This window comes from Silurus meridionalis, chromosome 1 (assembly GCF_014805685.1).
Source record: "Silurus meridionalis isolate SWU-2019-XX chromosome 1, ASM1480568v1, whole genome shotgun sequence".
In the NCBI taxonomy this organism is placed as follows: domain Eukaryota; kingdom Metazoa; phylum Chordata; class Actinopteri; order Siluriformes; family Siluridae; genus Silurus; species Silurus meridionalis.
The window spans coordinates 23,461,408-23,488,787 of NC_060884.1; the positions used below are offsets into that span (position 1 = coordinate 23,461,408).

At 37.6% G+C, this 27,380-nt stretch overlaps 1 protein-coding gene across 3 annotated transcripts in view; it reads left to right on the forward strand.

Annotated features, from left to right (window-relative positions):
* The window catches only part of sned1 (sushi, nidogen and EGF-like domains 1), a 49,925-nt gene that overhangs the window by 14,266 nt on the left and 8,279 nt on the right, over nt 1-27,380 (forward strand). For 2 of the 3 annotated variants that reach the window (XM_046858631.1, XM_046858648.1), the window contains 19 exons: nt 3,735-3,848; nt 4,404-4,517; nt 5,915-5,965; nt 6,057-6,152; nt 8,341-8,433; nt 9,507-9,644; nt 11,560-11,679; nt 11,818-11,934; nt 14,151-14,294; nt 16,880-17,053; nt 18,236-18,349; nt 22,374-22,487; nt 22,591-22,707; nt 23,747-24,034; nt 24,533-24,716; nt 24,901-25,013; nt 25,130-25,408; nt 25,613-25,751; nt 25,859-25,941. In XM_046858631.1, the coding sequence (XP_046714587.1) occupies nt 3,735-3,848; nt 4,404-4,517; nt 5,915-5,965; nt 6,057-6,152; nt 8,341-8,433; nt 9,507-9,644; nt 11,560-11,679; nt 11,818-11,934; nt 14,151-14,294; nt 16,880-17,053; nt 18,236-18,349; nt 22,374-22,487; nt 22,591-22,707; nt 23,747-24,034; nt 24,533-24,716; nt 24,901-25,013; nt 25,130-25,408; nt 25,613-25,751; nt 25,859-25,941 (2,592 nt within the window). The remainder of the gene's footprint in view (nt 1-3,734; nt 3,849-4,403; nt 4,518-5,914; nt 5,966-6,056; nt 6,153-8,340; nt 8,434-9,506; nt 9,645-11,559; nt 11,680-11,817; nt 11,935-14,150; nt 14,295-16,879; nt 17,054-18,235; nt 18,350-22,373; nt 22,488-22,590; nt 22,708-23,746; nt 24,035-24,532; nt 24,717-24,900; nt 25,014-25,129; nt 25,409-25,612; nt 25,752-25,858; nt 25,942-27,380) is intronic. The other variant, XM_046858639.1, reaches the window with a different exon arrangement.

Sequence of the window (27,380 nt, forward strand, 5' to 3'; positions counted from 1 at the left end):
AAATGTAAAGTAAAAATAGTAAAAAAAAATTTTGTATTGATTTAAAACTATTTTATGATTGTTTATGCTCATTACTTTGTAAGACAGCTGCTAAAACAAGCACTTTTAAAAAGAGATATATGATTTTTGCTTGTCTGCGTGTGTGTGTGTGTGTGTGTGTGTGTGTGTGTGTGTGTGTGTGTGTGTGTGTGTGTGTGTGTGTGTGTGTGTATATATATATCACTGCATTATTGAGTGGGTTAGAGGTCATTTGATCTGGTGTAGAATACCTGGGGGATTTGGGCGACATTTACATTTAACAATGTAACTTTCTGTGTTCACGTTTTCAAGGCCCAGTCTAAAAGAAGTAAGAGAAAATAAACAGTCAATTATACAAATTTTTTTTATTATTATTACATTTGACACTTCTGTTCCTCTCACTTTTGAAATGATGGCTACACCCCTGAATGTGTCAATAATAACAATACAACTTGGCCCAAAATTACTACACATTACTACTACTTCTTCTTTCGGCTGCTCCCATTAGGGGATCATCCGTCTCTATACTACGTCCTTTACAATCCACAAACACACAATGCAACTGCTTCTGACCTTCTCTATACTTCTCCACCAACATTCTCAAAGCAAATATTGCATCTGTAGTGCTTTTCACCTTTTCTTTTAGCCTGGCTTCCACTACTCTTTCCTATAACTTCATGGTGTGACTGATTAACTTAATTCCCCTGTAGTTACTGCAGGTCTGCACATCTCCCTTATTTAAAAAAAACGTTACCAGCACACTCCTTCTCCATTCCTCAGGCATCCTCTCACCTTCCAAAATCTGAACAACCTGGTTAAAAACTCCACTCCATCTCTTCTAAACATCTCCATGCTTCCATATGTATGTCATCTGGTCCAACTGACTTTCCACTCTTCATCCTCTTAATCGCTGCTCTCACTTCCTCCTTACTAACCCTATCCACTTCCTGCTTCACCATCTCCACACCATCCAACCTTCTCTCTCTCTCATTTTCCTCGTTCATCAGCTGCTCAAAAAACTCTCTCCATCTTCTCAACACACTCTCCTCACTAGTCAACACATTTCCATCTCCATCCTTTATTGCTCTAATCTGTAGCACATCCTTTCCAGCTCGGTCCCTCTGCCTGGCCAATTGGTATAAATCTTTTTCTCCTTTCTTAGTGTCCAACTTCTCATACAGCTCCTCATATGCTCTTTCCTTGGCTTTTGCCACATCCCATACCTGCTGCTTTATCTTCTTGTACCCCTGCCTACTTTTCTCATTTCTCTGTGGGGTAATGAAATTTATCATCTTCCAGCTTCATGTTCATCACCCTATCAGAAACTCAATACACTCAAACTGTACTCTTCCTTCAGTATCACACCTACATTATTTCCCTTTTCATCCACACCATGAAAGAACAGTTTAAACCCACCTGCAATGTTCCGGCCTTACTCTCTTTTCACTTGGTCTTCTGAACACACAACACTCTTCTCCTCTCCATCATATCAGCTATCTCTCTCCCTTTACCAGTCATAGTACCAACATTTAAAGAACCCACACTAACCTTCACTCTCCTACACTTCTCCTTTCCCTGCTGTCTCTGTAGACGTCTTTCTCCTCTTCTTCTCCTCCTTCGGGCAACAGTAGCCCAATTTCCACCAGTACCCTGTTGGCTAAAGATCCTGTCAAACAAGTCACCTGTCCAAATCCAACTACACCTGATTTATAGAACCTCTCTCTCTCTCTCTCTCTCTCTCTCTCTCTCTCTCTCTCTCTCTCTCTCTATCTATCTATCTATCTATCTATCTATCTATCTATCTATCTATCTATCTATCTATCTATCTATCCATCTATCTATCTATCTATCTATCTATCTATCTATCTATCTATCTATCTATCTATCTATCTATGTTTATCATTTTCTCTCCCTATAATTTTCTCTGTCTATTTCTCACAACCTCTCTCCATCTATCTCACTAATTATATTTCTATCCATCTTTCAAACTGTGTTGTAAACAGAGAAATCCTTTGCATAATCACATTCCAAAAAAAGTGGTATTGTTTATTATAATTACAAAAAAGTAAAGAATTGAATTTTATAGTTAAAAGATCTTTCATCTTGATACATTTGCATTCATTAATCCACAACTGATCCCACAAAAAAAAACTTTCTCACACTCAAAACAGAAACAATGTTTCTGATTAAAACTGATGGTCATAACTTAAATAAAGCACAATTTCATGCTTGTGTTGAGAAGAGATGACGATCGTTAAAAGAGAATTGGCGGCAGGTCCGCAAGGAGTTTCAGCTGGTGTCTTCACCATAGCAACGGTTGATAAGGCTCATGGTACTGTAGGATTTACTGCTAGATTTCACACACCAAACCGATGGAAAGATGGTGTTTCTCCGAATAGAAACGCCAAAATTAAGAAGCAATGGCTGTAGCACAAATCTGCCCGGGAGAATATATTTAGTATATTTTGACTCGAAGCATCTACTGAACATCTACTGCACATCTGAAAACAAAAATAAAAGAAAGATGTTCAGGTGCATCATATTCATTTCAATTAAACCACAATTACATGAAAGTACCAAAAATATTTCTTAAATGTTAGAAATGTTCATCCAGTTTCTCAAATATAAAATCAAAATATTTTTAAATGTCAAAAAATCTTTCAAGGTTAATATGTAAGGAAGAGTGCTAGGTAAAGGGACCCAAAAACTGCTCAGAGAATACAAAACATTTGAGAAACATATGAAGAGCTTGCATCTTACCAGGGAAAAGTGATATTTCTGTTAATATCTGAATTTATTACATATAAAAAAGACTAATCTGTTTTATATATAGTTAGAGTTGAAAGAAGACCATTTTCTTTCGAAATATAATGAATAGAAGGCAAAAGCCTTGGAAAATATACATAAGTATGGTAACAAATTGTACTTCGTTACTTCCCAACTCTGTTAGATTCATCAGCTAGATTCAACATTCTTGTTTTATTCCACTGTGAAGAAAGCGGCATATTCTACAATAGAGACTTGTATCGTTCGTATGTATGCAAATAAACCTAGAGTAAACTTAAATCTAATGGTTATGGTAGAATCCTTCAAGCTTGGCACATCTTGACCCCCTTCACTCATCAAGACCCAAGAAAGCATCTAAACACGCTTTTTTTTTTTTTTTTTTATTCCGCTTCTAGGATTGTGACAAACAACAAACACCCAGATATGGGCTTTTAATTCCGACATAGCCCATCTGAATAAACCCTAATTGTGTAAATGAAAAATATATATAACATATTTTCTTTTGCATCAGTGCAGAGACTCCTGTCCCCGGCACCACCTTGTTGGTATCCTTAGATTTGGGCCGATCTGCACTAGCATAAGGAAATGCTTTCCAGGTTGATTAAAAAGCACTTCTGGAAGTCAAACTGGATTTAACCCGTTGCCAAATGCCATAAATGTAAATGTAAGCTGTATGCTATGATGTGGCTTTGCTCTCTTTTTCCATCTCTTTTCCACCTTTCCTGAACCCCCTCTCCCTGGGTGCTACACAGGCTGCAGGCTCCCTCTCATTCCCACAGTCCAGCCTGCAGAGATGTATCAAACCTCTAATACTTTTCACAGCCAGAAGCACATACTTTCAGAGTGAGGGGAATGGTGTGGCGGATATATTAATCAGCTGAGTAAATATCCTGTGCGTGTGTGTGTATGTGTACGTGTGTTGCCTGCAGACATTGACGAGTGCCAGGAGAATCCATGCCTCAATGGAGGGCAATGCATCGAGGGTGAAGGGAGCTTCACCTGCCTGTGCCAGGCGGGTTACACCGGATCTGTGTGCGAGACAGGTGAGCATGGTATTAAACAGTGTTCCTTAGCTGGCAATGTATTCCCCGGGGAGCAAAGCCTGCTTTCCACATTAGTACTACTAGCATTTATCTGGCAAACATCCATTGTGGAGCTTTGCACTGAAAGCCATCAGTGAGAGCTTATCATTGGTAACTTCCATTTTTTTCCCCTTGGGATTTTGTTTTGGGTCATGTGTTGTGTTACAAATTTTTCTGAGTTCAAGATTCTGTCCTTGACTTGACATTTTGGGGTGACGTGATCCCCTTGCTTAACATATTGGACTCGCCAGAGCAGAGCTTATTGATGAAACACAAACCAGGCTGAGAAACACCATGGGAATTAAAGTGTTGGCCCTGCAAATATTGGGATGCCGTGTTTCTACATAAGACTGGATTACTTTTAATGCTAGACACCTGCTCAGTGTAACCATGCACCTGCAAGACATCCTCAAGTCTTAAGATTTCAATATAAAGTCAATAAAGAGCTGTTCCGGAGATTAACTCCCTAAAGGTCCTTGTCGCTCATGAATGAAGTTTGTGTTTTTGTCGGTCCAGACATTAATGAATGCAAGTCCATGCCGTGTGTAAATGGAGGTGTGTGTGAAGACAAGGTGAATAACTACACATGCACCTGTACTGCAAACTTCACTGGAAGCCAATGTGAGACAGGTAAGTGCTTTTTAAACTTCCTGTCTAGAGACTTAACTACTAAAAGCTGCTCTTTTTCTACTCACTGTATGCCAGACACTAAGCATTTTCCAACCTTTGTTTTTATTTCCCTTCGCAATGGGAAAAATATTTCATGATTGAAAATGATCATTCACCCAGCCAGACCTACTTTCTATCTTTTTTTTTTCTCTTCCCTTCCTCCATTGTAACATTTTTCCGTCGGGGACAGACACACACTGTCCAAAAATTGAAATTCTGAATAAATGGAGAAGATGAGCTGGGATGACTGCAACATCTGGTTGTATGTCTGAATCACTAACCACATGTATTTGCTAAAAGCTTCTGCAGCATCTTCTAGTTTTTAGGCAATTTATTTTAGTGCATTTTGTCTGAGTTTAGCACAAGTCACACTTACAACATAGACAATCAATCATGTAAAATCTGCTAGGTGTAGGGTTTTGAGAATAGAAGTCCTCTCTGGTAGGAAACAGCTATTGCTAGCAACTAGTCAAAGAACATTTTGTCAGCAATAACATGGCAACGATTTTGAAAAGACACTACAATATTATAACATTATTTCTACTAGATCCAAGGATGGTTTTTGCATTGTTTTTGACAAAAGACACTCTTTTTAGTCATATTTTGTTAGCTAGCTAGTTCACTACGAATCTATATGAATCCAGACTTCTTTTTAAGGTATTAGAATGGCATTAGGCATTGGCATAAGTCATTATGATGTATGCAGTGTCTGTTGTTACATGCACTAAATGGATTAAAAGGAAAGTGAGGAGACCTGGGGTGCAGTCAGAATTCCAGGTCATTCCAATATCTGTTTAATGGGGTTGAGGTTAGAGCTCTGTAGCAGGCCACTGAAGATATTCCACTCTAACACATGTAAACCATTTCTGCATGGAGCTCACTTTGTGCACAGTGGCATTGTTCATGTTTAAACAGGTTTGGGTCTCCTAGATTAAGGGATATTTTAAAGCTTCCACCTCAGAAGGCATCCTTGTGTGTCTCCAAATTTGTGGTAACATTTTGAGAAAAAAAACACATATGGCTGGAAAGTCAGGTGTCAGAATACTTTTGTCCATACTTTTATGTTCCTGCAAACCTTATCACATCTAAACCATCAACCTGACAGCGAGTTACTATTACAACATTGTCATTATAACTTGCAAGAATATCTTTTCTCTCTCTTGTTCTTTTTATCCTTCTCAATCATTGCATGTTTAATTAAAGACTGTGTTTTGAACATTAACATGCCTTACTACCTTTAGTCACAATATGAACACAGTATGAGACCCAGTAACAACAACAACAACAACAACAACAATAATAATAATAATAATAATAATAATAATAACAATGCCACAAATTTGCTTTCTTTCCATCAGAATTAGTAATCATGACCAATTTCTCCAGTGCTGAAATTGTAAATAAGACAGGTGAGTTTCAATGTGTTTTGCTTTTAAATACTTTTTTATCTATATTTCTTACCTAATTTCATTCGTATGTTTGAATTCCCAACATGTCCAGCTTCTTGTGGCTGCAAGAACTGCAAACTCAGCAGCTCAGGAAACTTCAACTTCAACTGCACCTGCAAACCAGGCTACTATGGAGACCATTGTGAAGGTACGCTTGGCACAATGCTCTTCTTCCACATTGTTTCTCCTTCCTAGGTGGGCAGGAATGCAACACAGTGCAAGAGGTTTGGGTCAGACAGTGCTATGCCACAGGAATTTGGAGTGCTGCCCATAAAGACGATGCCACCGTGTTGGATGAGCGCAATTATCCAAACCGACGTGGCCTCGCCCTGTTTATTATACAGCCCTCACAGCAACAGGCGCTTGATGTTGCAAAATAATTGCTTAATGGCACCTTTTATTAGTTTACCAACAAAAGGAAGGGCCTCCTGTCTAGACTTGAAAGGGCCTAGATTTTATGAGATGGCACTTCTGTTTGGAATTCGCTTCCTGGACATCCAGGTGAAGATATGCCAACCAGTGAAAATTCAGGCTTGTAGTTCAATGGCTGTAATGTTCTAAACTGCTTACAATTTTAGAAGTAAGGTATAGGGTTTGGTAAAAAGTCATTTGGTTTCTTTGTGCAATCGGTTTAACTAGCCTCTAATGATTTTGAAAAACATTATATTCTGAGGTTTGTGGTTGGAGCTTTATAAATATTCCATGTCCTCAGTAAGAAAACAGTGATCTGGGTTGCAATTAAGCTTCTCTTGCTTACCCCTTTTCTTCTAGGTTTGTATTATATCTGTATCTGTTTTGCTACAATTATCCATAATTTTCCAGATCTGTATCTGTATTCTGGTTTGTAAATCTGTTCAATACTGTTTTTGTTCATTAGACTTTAAGTATTGTTTTCGAGTGGTTAGAAATTCTCTTAAACTTACCTTTTTTGACTAGGAATTTAAAACATTTTTTTTGCCTTAAGAACAGGTGAATTTGCATTTTTTGTTAAAATAAAATCCGAAAAAAAAACAAGAAAAAAAAACTACTAAAAATACTAAAATTAGTTTTAAAATGTTTATAAAATTTAGATTTAAATGTGCAAGGTTTTGTGGTATAAGCAATTAGGATCACTTATCACTGTTTAGGAACTAATAGAAATAGTCAATTTAATTTGTATTTATTTATAAGAATTTTTTTGAAAATAATATTTTCTATAAAACACAGTAGCTAAAACAATAAACAAAGTGGTAGCCCAATTTAAACTACTACAGTCATGACCATGCAGTTATCAGGCAGGTGTTTGTTTATACAGTGAGCTTCATAGGTTACTGTTTCCTCATGTTTATTTGAAAGTAATCTTCCGTAGTGTCTTGACAGTCAGTTAAATTGATATTCTGTCATTGACAATATCAGTTATATCACTGCTGTCTACAAACAAACCATCACTCCATGCGATGAGATTCTTAAAAGTGCCACAGTGTGTATAAATCTAATCTGCACTGCACTTTGCATTTAATACATGATTTTGGTCAATGAGTAAAGCATCAGAATCCAGTTTCCCACTCTCAAGTCATCCTCTAAGGGATTTTTTTTTCTTGAGTTCTCTCTCTCTCAAAGGACTTTATTAGTATGTGAGCCATTGCAAATTCACACTACTTTTCATCCATGAACTGAAATAACTATCAGCATTTATATGGACTCTCTTAAATCTCCTGAATACCTTCCTGCCCGGGCGAACTTGGAAGGTTCAGTGGAAAAAGGCGCACATGGTCCTCAGTGCAAGAGAAGGCTGTGTCCCGCAGGCAAAGCGCAGAAGCGCCTAATCGGCCACTGAGATCAAAGCCGAAAGCCTCACAGAGGGCCCATGAAAATGGCTCCGCTGAATTAACATTCTATTAATTGCCTGCGGGGCCTTTAGGTTCCGATCAAAAAGCATGTTTCATATTATCAGAAAAATAATACTCTCACGTAAACCCCCTGAACTTCAAAAGGAAGCAAATAAGTAGTGATACTGCCATGTCCTTTGATCCATTTCTGCAATTACACTCAGGGAAGGGAGGAAAAATAAATAGTCATGCAGTTAGGATGAACGATAGATGCAGAATACTGACAGTCATCCTGAACTTCGTGAACTGTGTGGGAAAAAGACATGAGAAAAAGAGACCCAAGAGAAAACAAACGGAAAAAAAAGTTATTGCAACACATTTCTGTTTCAACAAACATTATTAAGACCATTTAAAAAGCTTGGTTCCTCATGATAGTAAACCAATTAAAAACCTTATTTGCTCATCAAAGAAAGACCGTGTACACTTCCTGAGTGTCTCGTTCTCTTTCTGTTTATGTCTGTCTTGCAGAAGAGTGTCTTTGCCAGAATGGAGGTGTTTGCACTGATGCAAATGGCACCTGTGAATGTCCAACAGGTTTCACTGGACTCTACTGTCAGTTTGGTATGTCCTTACAGAAACTGTAAGCAGTTTTTAAGTCAATTCTGACTTTCGGAAGATTGGTGCTAACAAAACAGTACAGTACAAAGTACTTTTTTTCTCTAGACACCGTCACATGTGGGCTTTTAATCATTTGGGAACAAAATGAAAAATAAATTAGATTTTACTGAAATTGTTGCTTTATTTGCTTTTAAACATTCTTCTTATGATAAAATGCTTTCACAACAACTTGAATTCTGCTCAATTTAAAATAGCATTTAATATATGGAGCAGCAACTCAGGGCAGATATTTTTTTATAGCTAGTGCTAAGGAAAAGAAGAGTCTCGCTGTTGTGCTGTAATTTATACATTGGTTGTATGCACATTTTTAGGGAGTTCTGTGCAGTTTTGCCATCGCGTTTTGAGTTACATAATAAATGTTGCAGAAGATTTAAAAGCAGATTTCACATAGAAGATTTAATCTATTCTTGCAATCAAGGCTCTAAAAAATACTAGCTTCTGACCTTATTTTAGACATTAAATACAGATATATCCTGGAATTAAAATCAGTGCAATATAAAAGAAAAAAAAAACATTTAAATCAATTGCCCAACTTGTGAATAATGAACATTAAAAAAATATATTAAATCACCTGTTAAACTCTGTATGGACCTGATCAAATGATTCTATTTGCTTTTTGAACACCCCATTCCACATTTATCCCAATTTACTGTTATAATAATAATATAATAATCTTCCAGCAACATGTTCCACTACATTTTGAAGTGTGTTTGAAATATGAAAATCATAATGAAATTATTTGAAAAAGTATGCGAAACACAGCATATAAAGTGTCTATTTATATATTGTATATGCCTTTTCACGTGATTGTGTGATTTTTTTTATAAAGGTAGCATTTAATAAATATAACATTATTATGAAACAATTGATTGGTATTTAAAGAATAATTGAATTTCTAACTACGTGATGAAATCTAAGCTAATCATTCTAATCTTATTCAAATAATTGTGCAGCTTGGTGTTGTTTCCTTTTCGATCATTTTGCAAACTCTCATGAATTGTTTTGTATGTTTGTAGAGGTCACACAGACACCATGCAGTAACAGCAGGCCATGTCCGGACGGGGGTCCTTGTTTGGAATATGGGGGCACATACCTTTGCACGTGTCAAACTGGTATTGACTTTGAGCATGATCACAAAGACTTCTACCCTTATGGTAAGTGCTGAGAAACATGAAGATGATAAACACACCACTCTCAGTCAAGGTGCTTCCAAAACTTTCCCAAAAAATTGGAACTGTTAATACAATTCAAATATATATATATATATATATATATATATATATATATATATATATATATATATATATATATATATATATATATATATATTTGATATAGTTGATCACATAAATTTGGTTAAAGGAAGTGTCTTGAATTTCATATGAAAAGTACAAAACTGTAAAAATTGTGAATAAAAACAGAATGCAATGATGTGGAAGTTTCAAATTTCAATATGTTATTCAGAATACAACATAGATGACATATCAAATGTTTAAACTAAGAAAATTTATAATTTTAAGGGAAAAATAGGTTGATTTTAAATTTCATGGCATCAACACATCTTAAAAAAGTTGGGACAAGGCCATGTTTACCACTGTGTGGCATCCCCTCTTCTTTTTATAACAGTCTGCAAATGTCTAGGGACAGAGGAGAGAAGTTGCTCAAGTTTAGGAATAGGAATGTTGTCCCATTCTTGTCTAATACAGGATTCTAGTTGCTCAACTGTCTTAGGTCTTCTTTGTCGCATCTTCCTCTTTATGATCGCCAAATGTTTTCTATGGGTGAAAACTGCAGGCTGGCTATTTCAGTACCCGGATCCTTCTTCTAAGCAGCCATGATGTTGTAATTGATGCAGTATGTGGTCTGGCATTGTCATGTTGGAAAATACAAGGTCTTCCCTGAAAGAGACGACATCTGGATGGGAGCATGTGTTGTTCTAGAACTTGGATATACCTTTCAGCATCGATGCTGCCTTTCCAGATGTGTAAGCTGCCCACGCCACACGCACTCATGCAACCCCATACCATCAGAGATGCAGGCTTCTGAACTGAGTGCTGATAACAACTTGGGTTGTCCTTATCCTGTTTAGTCCGGATGACATGGTGTCCCAGTTTTCCAAAAAGAACTTTAAATTTTGATTCGTCTGACCACAGAACAGTTTTCCACTTTGCCACAGTCCATTTTAAATGAGCCTTGGCCCAGATAAAATGCCTGCGTTTCTGGATCATGTTTAGATATGGCTTCTTTTTTGACCTATAGAGTTTTAGCCGGCAACGGTGAATGGCACGGTGGATTGTGTTCACCGACAATGTTTTCTGTAAGTAATCCTGAGCCCATGTTGTGATTTCCATTACAGTAGCATTCCTGTATGTGATGCAGTGCCGTCTAAGGGCCTGAAGATCACGGGCATCCAGTATGGTTTTCTGGCCTTGACTCTTACGCACAGAGATTGTTCCAGATTCTCTGAAACTTTGGATGATAATATGGACTGTAGATGATGATAACTTCAAACTCTTTGCAATTCTTCTCTAAGAAACTCCTTTCTGATATTGCTCCACTATTTTTCAACGCAGCTTTGGGGGAATTGGTGATCCTCTGTCCATCTTGAGTTTTGAGAGACACTGCCACTCTGAGAGGCTCTTTTTGTACCCAATCATGTTGCCAATTGACCTAATAAGTTGCAAATTGGTCCTCCAGCTGTTCCTTATATGTACATCTAACTTTTATTGCTTTTTATTGCCTCTTATTGCTACCTGTCCCAACTTCCCAAAATGTCTCACTTTCAACATTTGATGTTTTATCTATATTCTATTGTAAATTAAATATAAGTTTATGAGATTTGTAAATTATTGCATTCCTTTTTTATTCACAATTTGTACAGTGTCCCAACTTTTTTGGAATCGAGTTTGTACATTGGAACACTTGGATTTTTTGTAATTACTGTCAGCATCTAGTTTTTCCATCTGATGTCATACACATTGACACAAATAAAGCATAAGTGCAAATAAAAGTTACCAGTTCTCTCCTGGAGTGATGGAACGTGGTCAAGTTGGTGTATGTGTTTTCCAGTACAGCCCCAATCGGCCTGCGATTCTTCACCATGTCAAAATGGGGGTTACTGCTACGAGCAGGATGGAGGTTACACCTGCGAGTGTGAACCAGGCTACAGGGGGAAGAACTGTGAAAAAGGTATAAACGTGCAATTGTGCGCTTTAAAAATGTGCTATCTGTCTTTTTGCCTTTAAAATATTTTGGTAAATGGCACCCTTATAAATTTGCTTGGTGATACATGCAGCCTTGATTCGTCTCTTCCTTTTTTCTCCTCAGTCAGATTAAGTATGTGTGCCTCTAGCCCCTGCCGAAATGGCGGCTCGTGTAAAGAAGATGCAGGGAGCTACTACTGTGTGTGTCCTTACCGGTTTACAGGAAAACATTGTGAAGTGGGTGAGTTAAAGGGAGACTATTATTTTTGTGCCAAAAGCTTTAAGGTGTTGGAAATATTTGTGCACAACCGTGCCTCTTTTTCATAAGTTCGATGACTACGATTAAAAGGCCCATGTGTGAATGTGCTGGCAGAAGTTTTTTCACCAAATTATCCTTCCACGATTCCCTCAGTGGAGCTCTAACCATGCGTTTTCACTTTCAAATGGAAGGAGTGCACAATCTGCTTTCATTCGTGTTTGGACAACTGCACTTCCGCACAGAGCCATAAAAACCCTGCACAGAAACGGCATCACCTCAAAGCCAAGAGGCTTTTCATCTAAGGAATCTCATTATCCCAACTTTGTCTTATATTAGAGTTGTGCAACTGTTTGGCCGTGTAGAATGATTCGGTGTGCTGGAAATCATTCAAGACTTGGATCCTTCGTGGACTGGAACAAAAACGTACCCTGGCACATGAGCCTGAAAATGTTGTGCAGCACTTTCTAAGAGCTACTGTAATGATTAATGACTGCTCACACATGTTGAAACACCACATGTTCACAAACCGTAGATACAAATATTTGCACTTGCTCTGATTGATCATAAAAACTCATTTACATACAAACAATTACAGAAATGCAACTTTTTTTTTTTTTGTTTGTTTTTTTGTTTTTTTTTTTTTACACAGGAACACTATCTTAGAGTCCAATCATGTTTCAGTTGAGCAGAATAAAACAGTATTGTTCATGTCAAAAACATTAAGTACTGAATTCTGACTTTTATTAGCACTAATCAGTTTCAGTACTTTATTATTATTATTACCTTCAATAGTAAAATGCTGGGTATAAAGGTCATCCTCTTTCACAATGCATGTAAAAAATAAAATCTTGCGCCATTTGCTCTCTAAATAGAAGAAATAAGAAATGATGCCTCTAACCAACTGACCACTGGCTCTAATGGCTTAAGCATTCCGATGTTCTGGCCTAGACTTGTATTTAAGTGGGTGGGGATTTAAAGAACATTTGTTTTTTTTAATAAGCAAGGCATTTCTTGCATTGTTTGTGTGTTGACTGTAAATATGGATTTTAGAGCATCTCTACCATAAAGGTAAAAATGTCAGAGCTGTGATTCTGGAAATATCTCAAATTAGCTCTATGTGATTTATTACAACCTGAAAGCTACATCTGGAACAGAAATTACCTCTGCAAACTGATACAAGTGAAGGACTGGTATTAAATTTGCAGTTCTTTTATAATGTATTATATGGAGAAAAGTATTGGGACACCTGACATTTCTTGCCATTTGTGTGTTACCACAAAGCTGAAGGCACACAATTGTATAGGACGTCTTTGGATGCAGTATAATAATATTTTGCATTCACTTGAACTTGGAAACCCAAATCTGTTTTAGCATTGCAATGCCCCTGTGCACAAAGTGAAAAAAAATGAAGATATGGTTTACATTTTTTGGAAAGGACGATCTTGAGTGGCCTGCTACAGAGATTTGATTTTAACCCTACTGAACATCTTTGGGATGAAATGGAACACTGACTGCATCCCAGGCCTGCTTACCCTACCTGACATTACTAACACAATTGTGGCTGAACACAAATGTGCACAAGAACACTCCAAAATCTAGTGGAACATCTTCCCAGAAGTGTGGAGGGAATTAGAAGAACAAATAGGGACTAAATGTGGAATGCGATGCTCAAAAAGCAAATATCATACTTATGACCAGGTGTCCGCAAACTTTTGGCAGTATAGTGTACTTCAACATCTGTATAAAATGAACGTGGGAATGCTCGTGGGATTAGTTATATCTACACTATAGATTATAACAGCATTTGAACAAATGCCCAATGTACAGAACACAGGCTTATGGCTCTAATATCAGTTCTGCATGTATGATGCATTTGGCTGTTAGATGTGATGTGTAATTACCTACACCTGTAGCAAGTTTCAGTTTTGCCTTTACTCTTCCAGCAGGCTTGTTTGAGATCCGAACTTGGCATGACTACAGAGAAAAATTCACACGCAGTCATTCAAGATTTTCATGTTGATTTCTCCTAATAGAGTACAGGATTGCTCCCTGTAAATTAATCACAACTGCACATGCAGTTCATCAGATGAATAGATTAGCACTTTTTCATTTGGATGTTAATAAAGTTGGGTGTCTGTAAAGAACACTGCTGTAAGGAAAAAAGCTGTACACACTTTATGCTGTGTATTTGTGTGCAGGAAAACCAGATCCGTGTGCCTCTGGCCCGTGCATGAATGGAGGAACGTGTTTCCATTACATCGGCAAATACAAGTGTGAGTGTCCTGGATCTTTCATAGGAAGACACTGTGAGATCAGCAAAGGAGCCAGTCCGGCTTTAGATGGTAAGCCGTCTCTCTTGTCTTTTATTATAAATGCTCCAGGGATTGTAACACAATAATCAATTCGTACAATAGCAAAAAACATCCATCGCAGTAAGTGCAGCTTATAGGGAGGTTCAAGAGGGAATAGAAAACGATGCCAGGAAGAGGTAACGCATGCCAGTTTCTCCTGGGGTACTTGGCCGTTGCTCTCCTCCTCAGGGAAAAAGAGAGCCGGAAGAAATGTTCTGTAAATCTGATCCTCATTCTGAATGGTGGTTGTAACTCTTGACAGTGACATCGCTATTTCAGGGTTTGTGGGTTTTCCACAAGGTAAGGTTGCAATAGTGCATTGCTGCTGCACTCTTCCACAAGGAAAAAATCAGCCCCTTGTCATCGGAAACATATCAAATTAATGATGTTTAGCATTTTATATGATTTCTCCCTGTTTATAGATTTAGGGGAAGGACCAAATCAAAATCCTAGTGATTCTAGTTTAGGAAGGCTTTTTATCATTTGTAGCTGTTGACAAAAAATGCAAAGCAGAATGCATACAAAACATCTCAATCACTGTAATTCTAACTACTTTTTGGCTACAAAAGACATCATTCAAACCACTGAAGAAAGCAGAATATTAAAGTGTATATAAGTGTAATAATATAAATGTAATGTGTAATAACATAATATTGTAAATGACAGATACAGTCACACAGTTGCATTGTTATTATTATTATTATTATTATTATTATTATTATTATTATTATTATTATTATAAGAAACGAAAATAATCTTATTAGCTTTTGTAGATTTTCATTGCATGGCAGAGAGAGTTGCGTTGTCTGAATACCTTCCTATGTAAGTGCATTACTTAGGTACTTCATCAAATTAAAACTTCAATCAAGCTTTGTTTTTAAATTATGAGAGTACATCTATTACAGAAATCCTCTGTCCTCTGTCAAATTACACTAGTTTCATTGTTGCTATACGATGTTTCGCTCCAACTGTGATGATTTCATGCTTTAGTTTTCTGCGTTTTTTCTTTATGGTTGCCGATTTACTAGACACTAGTAAATATGTGATTTGTGTTTCTGAGTATTGCTTAGCCTTTTTGCTTTGCTTGCTTCACTGTTTTTAATAAACCAGAAAACCTGCTTATCACTTTGGTTTAGCACACATACAGTTTTACCTCCTATTTCAAGTTCTATTATGACAACTGTTTAAGATTCAGCCACAGTTTCAATGAAACTATGATGATTTTTTTTACACATATACAGTATGTAGAAATTTGTTTCCTCAGTGTAATTGTTGTTTAGTTTTTGTTATATATTTGATATTTATATATATATATATATATATATATATATATATATATATATATATATATATATATATATATATATATATAAATATAAAATATATAACAAAAAACTAAACAACAATTACACTGAGGAAACAAATTTCTACATACTGTATATGTAAAAAATCATCATAGTTTCATTGAAACTGTGGCTGAATCTAAATATATCTTATATATATATACACACACACAACTTTCTTTCGCCACAGCAGATCATCCATATTCGTGATCCGCATATCTGATTTGGCGCATGCTTTGCGCTGGATGCCCTTTCTAACGCAACCCTCCCTATTTATCCGGGCTTGGGACAGGCATTGAGAGTGCACTGGCTTGTGCAACCTAATGGCTGGGATATATATATATATATATATATATATATATATATATATATATATATATATATATATATATATATATATATATATACACACACACACACACACACACACACACACACACACACACACACACACACACACACACACACATTTTATATATTATATATATAATTATATTCTTTTCCATCCATATGGGGTTCTTTCCCAAATTGCTTCATAAACTTGGAGGCACACAATTGTGTAGGATGTATGGTAGATATGGTAGCATTACATTTTCCCTTTACTTGAAACTTGAACTATAAGACTCAAACCTGTTCCAGCATGGTGATGTCCCTGTGCACAAAATCAGCTCCATGAAGTTTCACTGACTGCACCCCAGGCTTTCTCAGTCTAGTCAGTACCTGACTTTACTAATGCCCTTGAGGCTGACTGAACAAAAATATCCATAACCACACTCCAAAATCTAGTTGAACATCTTAGAAGATTATAACAGTAAATGAAGACTGAATGTAGAATAAGATACATACACATCTAATGGTCAAGTGTCTATATTTTTGTCTAATATATAGAATATAGTAAATAGCTTGCTCAATATAAATCAGTTCAATTCATTTTTATTTGTATAGCACTTTTAACAATGAACATTGTCTCAAAGCAGCTTTACACAGATAATGTGGTGATACAAATAAACAGGATGTTCTTTATATGTTTATTGTAACTCAAAAATTTATGTAGACCTTAATTCTCAAAAACAGTTCTCCAGTAGGTGGATTGTCCACTGTTAACCCGATGCCTTGTGGTTATATTGTGGCTATATTAGCACCATTCTGATTAGGATATAGCAGTTATAGAGAATAGTTAAATAATGAATATATTTCCCATGTTTTAATTAAAAGAAATTGTATCTCTTACAGGAAATGATTGTGGTCCCCCTCCTAAGGTGAAGCATGCTGAGGTACAGTTCTCTTCCACCAACCCTGGATCCTTGGCTCTGTATACATGCCACCCAGGTTACACTCCCAACCCCAGAGCTACACAAAGCATCTGCAGCAGCCATGGTTCTTGGACTCAGCCTCCGGTCTGTGAAGGTGAGTGTAACTCCATTGTGCATATCACATTGTGACGTGTAGAAGAGTAGAAATTATAAAAACAGGGAATTCAGTAATCCCTGTCAGAAGTATGAGCAGCATTCCGAATACAGACAGACAGGCTTATATGTAGTTAGTTTATTTTACAATTAGAAAAATAGCCAGCAAGGGTCAACAGCAGGAAAGACAAAGCAAGTTCACCCAACTGCACTAAATAAGAATTCACAAATCTTAGACACAGTGGAATATAAATAAGAACATTATTTAAAAACTAATTTAAAACAGCTACACACTATCAGGAAATAAGCAATAGATTTAGCCTGACTTGGAAACGACTAAAACAGAAACAAGCTCTTGCCATTGGAACCAAAGGGGAATCTGTGCCACAAAAACTAAAAGTATTTCTTTGCTGTGACATACGGGAACTAGGCTTAAATCCCTGACATTCAGCATTTGGCAAAAATGCCAACTCTTCGACATCATGTGGAAAGCCAAGTGACCAAGTGTCATGGGTAGAAAATGTGTCTAATCCAAGGTCAGGAAATACAATTTATTCGGCACAAGATACTGAATATAAGTCATCGTTGTAACTTGGGTGCTACATACGTACATTCATATTTGAGTGAATGTTGTGGCATTTGGAAGCATAGTGTAGAATCTAGTGCACGCACACATACACATACACACACACACACACACGTGCGCACGCCCGCCTGCGGTCTCGCCACAGGCCATAAACTGTGGAGAACATCATTCCAGAAATGTGGATAGTACATCACTCCCGTCACTGTAAATACAAAAAACAACAATGTATTTAATTCTGCCAGTGAGATGATGGAGCAGCCAAATGGTGACTTAGATTTATCGATATACAGTTTTCTTCCTCAGTTGCTATGAGAATAAGGCAGAACATGTCACAAAATACTTGATTTACTATGATCTGTGTTTTTATCAAAATTCTTTTAGTATCAATTTTCTGTTCACCTTGAGTTGTATGTTTATAATGGCCTTCATTTTTTTGGGATGAATGGGCTTCTCTAAAAGACTTCTATAAACATTTTTTTATCATACATTTCCAAGACTCGTCTTTCTCAAAAACCACCCAAATTCATGTGAAAAGACTTTTTAGTGCTCGCATTCGGGTTGGTTTATGTGTCGACGATTCTCTGTTTTTCTCCTCAGAAATAAACGAGTGCTTGTCTCAGCCATGTATGAATGGAGGCACGTGTCGAGACCGAGTGGCCTCCTTCTTGTGTGAGTGTGAGTCTGGATTTACTGGCCAACGCTGTCAGACAGGTGACTACAGTTTGCTAATCTTCTATCTTTCTTCATGTATTTGTCAGATGACTCTGTGGCAATTAAAATATATTCCATTTGAAATGTTCCACTAGATTTTGGTGTGCTTGTGGAGATTTGTGTTTATTCAGCCACAAGGGCATTATGAAGGTAGATGCCAAAAGTGTTAAATAGGGATGAGGTTAGAGCTTTACAGCAGGCCACCCCAACCCATGTAAACCATATCTTCATGAAACTGGCTTTCTGCACATGGTCTTTGAAATGATCGATCAGGTTTGGGTATCCTAGTTCGATTAAAGGGATAATTTAATGCTATTGCATTTGCAGGCATCCTACACAGTTGTGTGCCTCCAACTTTGTGGTAACAGTTTGGAGAAGAACCACATTAGGCTGAAAAAGTCAGGTGTGCCAATAATAGGGCCGTATAATGTATTTCATAATAAGAGAAAATCTATCTTTTACTCTTGGCTACACACACACAAAAGAACATATGAGATTTTCATCAAGCATCAACAAGTATGTTTACAGCAAGAGGCAGGCATGACATACTGTAACTTCATTAAAAATTTACACAGATCCCAAAAAGCTTAGATGTATACAATCCCTTTCCATGCTTAACAACTGTTATCACAGATGTTTGTTGTTTTTGTTTATCTTTCTCTATCGCTCTCTTTCATTAAGAAAAATTAGCAAATGGTTATCAATAATAGACATTCCAAGCTATACATAATGCCATTCATCCAAAAGGGATGGAGCACGGGGATCATAGTGTTATAAAAGACGTGTTGTAACTGACAGGCTCTTGCATCCAACAGAACAACCAAGCCTGTCTGTAAAGCAAAATTGTGAAATGAAGCTGATGAGGACATGGTAAAACAGTATTGGATCAAAGGGCTGAAAGTCTGTGGAGTATAATATTCTCCATAACTTGTTTGATGTTTGATTCACTTTGTTATATAATTACCTAGTTATAAGAGTTCTAGTGAGAAAAGGAAGTGATTGTTTATTTATGTTCTTCTTCTTTCGGCTGCTCCCATTAGGGGTTGCCACAGCAGATAATCTGTTTCATACTGCCCTGTCCTCTACATCTGCCCCTTTCAAACCAACTACCTGCGCATCTTCTCTCACCACATCCATAAACCTCCTCCTTGGTCTTACTTTTTTCCTCCTTCCTGCCCCTTCTCTGCACATGTCCAAAACATTTAAATTGTGCCTCTCTCACTTTGTCCCCAAAACAACCTACATGTGCTGTCCCTCTAATAAACCAATTTCTAATCCTCTAATTCTTCTAATTCTAATCCATTCTCCTTACTCCAAATAAAAATCTAAATATCTTCAGCGCTGCTACCTCTAGCTCCACCTCCTGTCTTTTAGTCACCGCCACTGTCTTTAAACCGTACAACATCGCAGGTCTCACCACCGTCTTATAAACTTTGCCTTTCACACTTACAGATAACCTTTAATCACAAATCACTCCTGCCACTCTTCTCCACCCACTCCACCCTGCCTGCACACTTTTCTTCACTTCTCCAACAAACTCTACATTACTTTGCCCTGTTGACCCCAGGGATTAAAATTCATCCAACTTTACCAACTGCATCACTTGCAACAGCACCACTCCACTGCCCTCCCTCTCATTCACACACACGTACAGGTAGTCCTCTACTTACGATGGAGATACGTTACGACGACCCTATTATAAGTCAAAAATATCGTAAGTCGAAGATGAACTAGAATGAACTGAAGCAGATGATTTTGTTACACTTTTAGGCCTTTAATATTTCAAAGAATATACTCGGTCTCCAAAAGATGTTACCCTCTGTTTCCATTAGCACACACAGCCTGCATGCAGTTTCTTCTCACCATGTGCGTTGTAACTCTCATGACCTTTAACCTTTAGTTCAACAGTCATTGGCCAACAATAATAGACTCACATTTAACAAATTAATTTACTAGATATAAAACAAACCCATATCTGAACAAAAAAACAATGTGTCAGTTACTATTATGTTTTGAAATAGAAATAAAATAAATAAATTGACATCGTACAACATTGGAAACAAAGCACATTTTTAAAGGTTCCTACATTTCATGTTTCCCGTGCTATGACTGTGACAGCCTTTTCTGCGTTATGCTGATTTATAATTTCGTTTTCTGCTATAAACTAAAGGCTTTCATCTTCTTTTTTTCACTACCAGCAGGAGATAATCTTGGGCGCTTGTAAGAAATGCTTTTATCTCTAAAATTGCTGTTTGAAACTGAAAAAAATACACACTTAACCCTGAGACTTGACTTTACTCTGTCGACCACTAGCGAGAGTGGAGCATCTCACAGGGTGAGAGATACGCTCATCCCAGCAACATATCATACATAGTATTGTACATCGTATGCTGCTGCCTGTTGCATGAAATCTTTTATATTTTTTACAATTTTGTCGTATTGCTATCGTCATCGTAAGATCGAAAAATTGTAAGTCAAAAAATCTTAACTCGGGGACCATCTGTACTCTGTCTTACTGCTACTGACTTTCATTCCCCTACTCTCCAGCACTTCTCAATCTGCTCCCTACTTTTACCACAAATCACAATATCATCTGCAAACATCATCATTCATGGAGACTCCTATCTGACCTCAACCGTCAAACTGTCCATCATCACTGCAAACAGGAAAGGGCTCAGTGCTGATCCTTGATGCAGTCCAACCGTCACCTTGAACCAGTCTGTCATTCCTACTGCACACTTCACTGCTTTGACACTGCCTCATACATGTCCTCCACCACCCTCACATACTTCTCTGACACACCTGACTTCTCATGCAATACCACAACTCCTCTCTCGGCACCCTGTCGTACGCTTTCTCTAAATCTCTTACAAACACTCTAATTTTCCTCATTCATCAGCTTCTCAAAATACTTCCCCCACCTTCTCAACACACTCTCCTCACTAGTCAACACACTTCCATCTGCATTCTTTATTGCTCTAACTTGTAGCACATCTTTCCCAGTTTGGTCCCTCTGCCTGGCCAGTCAGTATAAATCCTTTTCTCCTTCTTTAGTGTCCAACTTCTCAAACAGCTCCATATATGCCTTTTCCTTGGCTTTCGTCACATCCCTCTTTACATGTTGTCAAATCTCCTTGTACTCCTGCTCCTCCTTACTTTTTTTTATATCTCTCTCTCTATCTCAATTCTGTCACCTCTTTCTCCTTATGCTTTCCTGCACTTCCTCATTCCACCACCACATTTTTTTGTCTTCCTTTCTCTTTCCTGATGTCACACCAAGTACCTATCTAGCTGTCTCCCTTATCACTACTGCAGTAGTTGCACAATTATCCAGCACCTCTTCACCACCACCAAGCCCCTATTTGACCTCTTCCCTGAACCTCACACTATAGTCTTTCTCTTTTAGTTTCCACCATCTTATTCTTTTTGCAGTCCTCACTCTCCTTCTCTTCTTTTCACCTCTCCAAAGCCATCTTACAGACCACTATCGATGATGTTTAACTACACTGTCCCCTGCCAACACCTTACAGTCTTCAATCTCTTTCAGGTTGCCTCTCCTGCATAGAATATAGTCCACCTGTGTGCACCTTCCTTAACTCCTATACATCACCCTATGCTCCTCCTTCTTCTTAAAATATGTATTAACCAATGACAATTCTATCCTTTTCAGAGGTTGGAGCAAGGATCAGGTTTAAAGATCAGAGAATGAAGAGAGTGGCATATTAATGGCATTGGGACATTATTATGATTTACATTAGTCAAAATCATGGATGTTTTGAGCATGAGCAGTTAAATGGATTAATTAATACAATATTGCAGTGATTAAGGTGTAAATATTGGTAAGATTGGTGAATAAAAATATGCAATGTAAGACATTCCCTATGTTAAATGTTTTTTACTTACACATTTGCAAATGCAATGGAACATAACTGTGGTGGTGTTTTGTTTGTGTCTGAAAGAAGTGTTAAACAGAAAGATACTTTATGTATACCAGCTTACTAAAATGTCGGTGCTTTATCTGTAGAGCAGGACAGATGCGAGTCAAATCCCTGCCAGAATGGAGGTGTGTGCCGAGGCTACTGGAGAAGGCATCTTTGTGTGTGTAAAGAAGGCTACATTGGGGATCGCTGCCAGACCCGTATGTTGAACATCGCTTTCAAGTACTATGGTCGTGCTGCTGAAGCGTTCTGGACTTGCAAGGTGACTGAACATTGTTAGACACGTCTCTTATCGCCCTCTAGTGGAAAACCCGTGTGTATTACAGCCGTGTGGGAACCGAGGCTTCTGTCGGAGTGATAGGAGAGGAAATTACAGCTGTGCCTGCAGGGTGGGATACACAGGCCGTGACTGTGAGAAAGGTACAGTGTACAATTAAAGCCACGCTCCTCAATGACATGGGTTCACAGAATCATTTTTGTTTTTATACAATACAGTTGTATCTAATAATAGTTTGCATGAACAGTTCTGCATTTAAGTGCCTATCACTGAACAGCACTCCTCAGTAGTGATGGAACTGTAATGAACAGACATTCGGTGCCACTTAAATGGGGTTTCCAGGGAGTTTTTCCTTTACACAGTTGCCAATGGCTTGCTCATTAGGGATACAATTATAGGAAAATAACTTATAGGCACTAAACTTATACATTCTTTTATACAACTTAATAACTTTTTATTTCTATAAAGCTGTTTTGAGATAATATCCATTTTTAAAAGAGCTATACAAAAAATTTATTTAATTTAATTGAATTAGTAACAACAGCACTGATTATTCTGGTCTAATAGTATCACCTTTAAAAGTGAGAATTTGCAGCTTATAAGTGATTAATGTTCACACAGCTTGTTACATCTAATCTTTAATTCTGAATGGGAGTTGGATTTGTGAAACATAGTCAAGATAAATACACAAATTACAAAATGTGCACGGACTTATTGCTATTAAACAAAAAAAGAAAGAAAGGAGTCAGTATTTTAAGCATGTATAAATTTATATTCCACAAGTCAATACAGTATCTTATAATTATGCCTATTATAGCGTTTTCACTATGTTAGATTTGATATGATACATTAAAATATATACATGTAAATATTGTAATGTGACAGCTTGGCTTATCATGTCTGTCAAAATATAATATCTGATGACCACATGTCACATGTCACATGACAAATTAAAAAAACTTTAGAAGACAACTTTCCTAATTCAAAATTTTAAAAGGATGTTTTTAGGAAGCTACCTGAAAAAATACTGCTTACTGGTGCTGATAGGTAAATTAATGTAATGGGTGTTTTTGGTTTACATCCTTGGGATAACCCATAGTAGAGCATAGATGTTTAAGCACTCGTAATTTTTTTTAAGACAGAATAATGTAAAATAACACACATTATCCTCCATGTTCCCAGATCTCCTGCCTCCATCTGGCCTGCATGTGCTGAGAGTTGAAGAAAGCGAAGTGGAGTTACAGTGGGATCAAGCTGACTCCAATCAGAACCTGATCAGTGGTTTTGCCATCACTTATGCTCCGATTGGGCGCAGTCCGCGAAAAACAGACTTCCTGGAGAGGCAGCATTCGACCTACGTGCTGCAGGGCCTGAGTCCAGGACAGCTTTACAACATCTCCACCTACTCAATCAAACGCAATTCCAACAGCAACGACATCAGCCAGCCTGCGATTGCTCTCATACGCACAAGTGAGAGCGCTTGCATTTATCTTTCAAAACACGTTTAGGTTGCTGAGATTTCTCCAAAAGGTGGAGTGCATCTTCAAGTTGCCTACAGCCTTGTAGGTCTCAGTGTTGGTCTCAATTAGCCTAAAACCATACCAATAAGACTTGATCATGCATGCAGGTCTAATAATTCACTTTAATGGGTAAAGATCAAAGTACAAATTCTGAATAGCTGGTTGTCTTGCAACAGTGAAGATCTAGCTAGTGAAATAAACCACATGCTAAATTGCAGACATTTTTTTTTCTTTTAACCGTAGAGCCCTTTCCATCTCTTTTGTAAAAAGCTAATATTAAAAGTGCCGAATGTCATATTGATGAGTTGGCAAGTACCAGTGATTAGGAAATATCCTGGAGTGGTTCTATAGAGGATTTCCCATCTCAGCCTTCCAATTATTCTTGTAGAGCCACAGAGCTATTTTTGCATTGTCACTGAAGATGGAACTTTTATCTCTTGTGCTTCAGGGCCTCGGAAAGTGGATCAGCTGCAAGTGGTGAATGTTTCCTCCTTTCAGGTGTGGTTACAGTGGCTAGTTCAGGCCGGCTCACATGCCACTGTAAACCTGGTTCGGGTATCTCTGGTGCCCTCAGATGGGAGCGGCTCTCGCACTGCTGTCCTTAATGCCAGCGTTACTGATTACAGCTTCAGGTCAGCTATGAGATCAAAATGTCATCATGTTAGCATGACTGATTAGCCCTTCAAGCATGTATTTTACCCACTAGATGTCACTCTTGAGGCCATGTATATAGCATTTTGGCATCTTCTTCATTTGCATATGTACATACTCTGGAAGTAGATTTGTCAAAAAAAAAGTCTAATGTGTGTGTCACAGTTCTCTTCTTCCAGGTCTGATGTACTCTGTAGATGTTCTGACACAGAGTGGACTTCGTCCTGAGGACCTGCCATCCACCAGCCACTCTTCTGGACCTTTGCAGTTCTGGACAAGTGCGTTCACCTCTGTGTCTATTTTTTTCCTCTCTGCCCATTACAGACTCATTACAGACAGTGCATATGTTCGAACTAGTTCTATCATTTCTAATCCTGATTTTTTTCCATGTCAGAACCATTGCCTCCCCAGAACCTTTCTTTATCCCACGTGAGCTCCAGCACTGCACGGGTCACATGGGACCGGCATCCAAGGAGCATCCCTGATGGCTTTGTGGTGAACGTGACACGTGGCCTAACCACTCGGAGTCGCTACCTACCTGATGGAACTCTGAGCATGTACACCATCCGAGAACTGAACCCGGGGCAGCACTATCGGCTCGCCCTGGCCGCTGTGCGAAACACGGGCGATGAGCAGATCCACAGTGTGGCCCAGCACCTAGCTTTCACCACATGTGAGTCCCAAGAAAATTTTTTACAATGTTTACAGAACCTAACATGCTTATTGACATATTGAAAAACAAGTCATTGTTATACCTTTAAATAAGGACGTCAGATTCTCATATTGCTTGAATTGGATTCACTATAATGTAAAGGTACAGTAGGTTTAACACAATATGCTTTGGATAAATTAATAACTAAAAAATGTATTTTTGCAGTACCTCTAGAGGAGACACAGGGGAAATCTGAGAGAGCTCAAGGAGGTCGGGACACCTCTAGCAGGCGCCCTCTGACTCGCACCAAACTACAGCATCAAGGTTCTGAGAAAGACAGGGGCCATTCAGAAGAACTTCCCAGGTAGGTAAATACTAGGTAGATAAAATAAATGTTTCATAATCTTTAGACAGCATGTTTTTATTTCAACTGGTGCCATCAAAAAAAGTTATTTTTCTGGCCTTTCACAGATACACAGAGCTAATAGACGGTCGGGGAAGGATAACAGCCAAGTTTGCCAACCCACAACGCAAAGTCATTCGCCATCGCCCAAGTCAGTAATGTTTGCTTTTTTATTTTTTATTTTTTATTAACACAACAATAAGTGTTAGTATGAATAACTCTTAGGCCAACTACCGACTTTCAATTATTCCTCACTTTTGTAGCCTTCCTATTAGACTGGCCATACTTAAGAATTTTCTGAAGAATAGTTTTTAAGATAATTAACTGAATGAGTGCAAAAATTATGCAAACATTAATAACTGTCCATATAAAAGATTACCTAAAGGAGGGCCTGTGATGACCTTTGATTTTGCCTCCATCATGCGATATGTGAGAACAGGGAAAAAAATTACACCAACACAGATCTTTCTAATTTAACATCAGAATCAGAATCGGGTTTATTGGCCAAGTGTGTTGACACACACAAGGAATTTGGTTCCAGCTGTTTGTGACTCTCAAAAGTACAGACATAAATAAAAACCTATACAAAACAGACAAGACAAAAACAGACTATACATATTTTTTGTTTTATATTTAAATTGCAGAAAATGTAAATGTAAATTAAATGTAGAAAATATAAGTAAATATGACTTATGATAAAAAAAAAAAAATAACTTCTCTCTTTAGAGGTCACTGATTTTACAAGCATATGGCTATGTTGTATATATCTTGAATAGCTGTATTAGGTAATGCACTCTGTTATGTACTACATAAATGGGATTGTTTTCAATGTTCGATAAGCACTATACGTAATCACTAATCAATGATCTATAACACTGCATTAGCTAAGCAGACTGCAGAGTAATGTATTCTATTCATTTATTTCTAAACATTATGACATCATAAATCATGGTGAACAATTGAACTTTTAAATTTAATATAATACAGTTTGGTACTGTATTAAATGCGACATTTACTCCCGGTAAATTACACGGCCCCCATTCAAGTTAGATTTTTTGCCCTTTATAGGAACAAGCCTCTGGTATATATGCACCAGGGTAAACATAGCATTGGCCACTCTGTAATTTATCTAATCTGTAGCTATGCCATACCTTTATTTTACTTTATTAGCTAGCCATGTTCACTGAGCAGCTAGAGTATGTTTAAATACCTATTATATTATGCAATTAAAAACAGGAAACTTGTTAGCTGGGATGATTATTATACTGTGATTTTTATATTGTGTTAGTGGATGCAGAACTAGGCAAAGTCTAGGTGCTCAAAAGGAATATACTCTGGATCATAGGACAGCTTTCACACCTAGGGGCCGTTTTATAGTATATTGACCTGCGAGCGTGTTTTTGGGTGGTGGGATGAAAGCAAAGAATATAAGGGAAAAGCCACATAAACAGAAACCTGAGCTCCAGATTAAACATGAGATCCTGGTCTTTGGGGTGACAACACTACCTTGCTAACCTGTTAACTATTATCTTTTGTTTAATGGAAACCATTACCCTTGATTGCTCTACTATGTTGGCCCTTGGCCTTTCA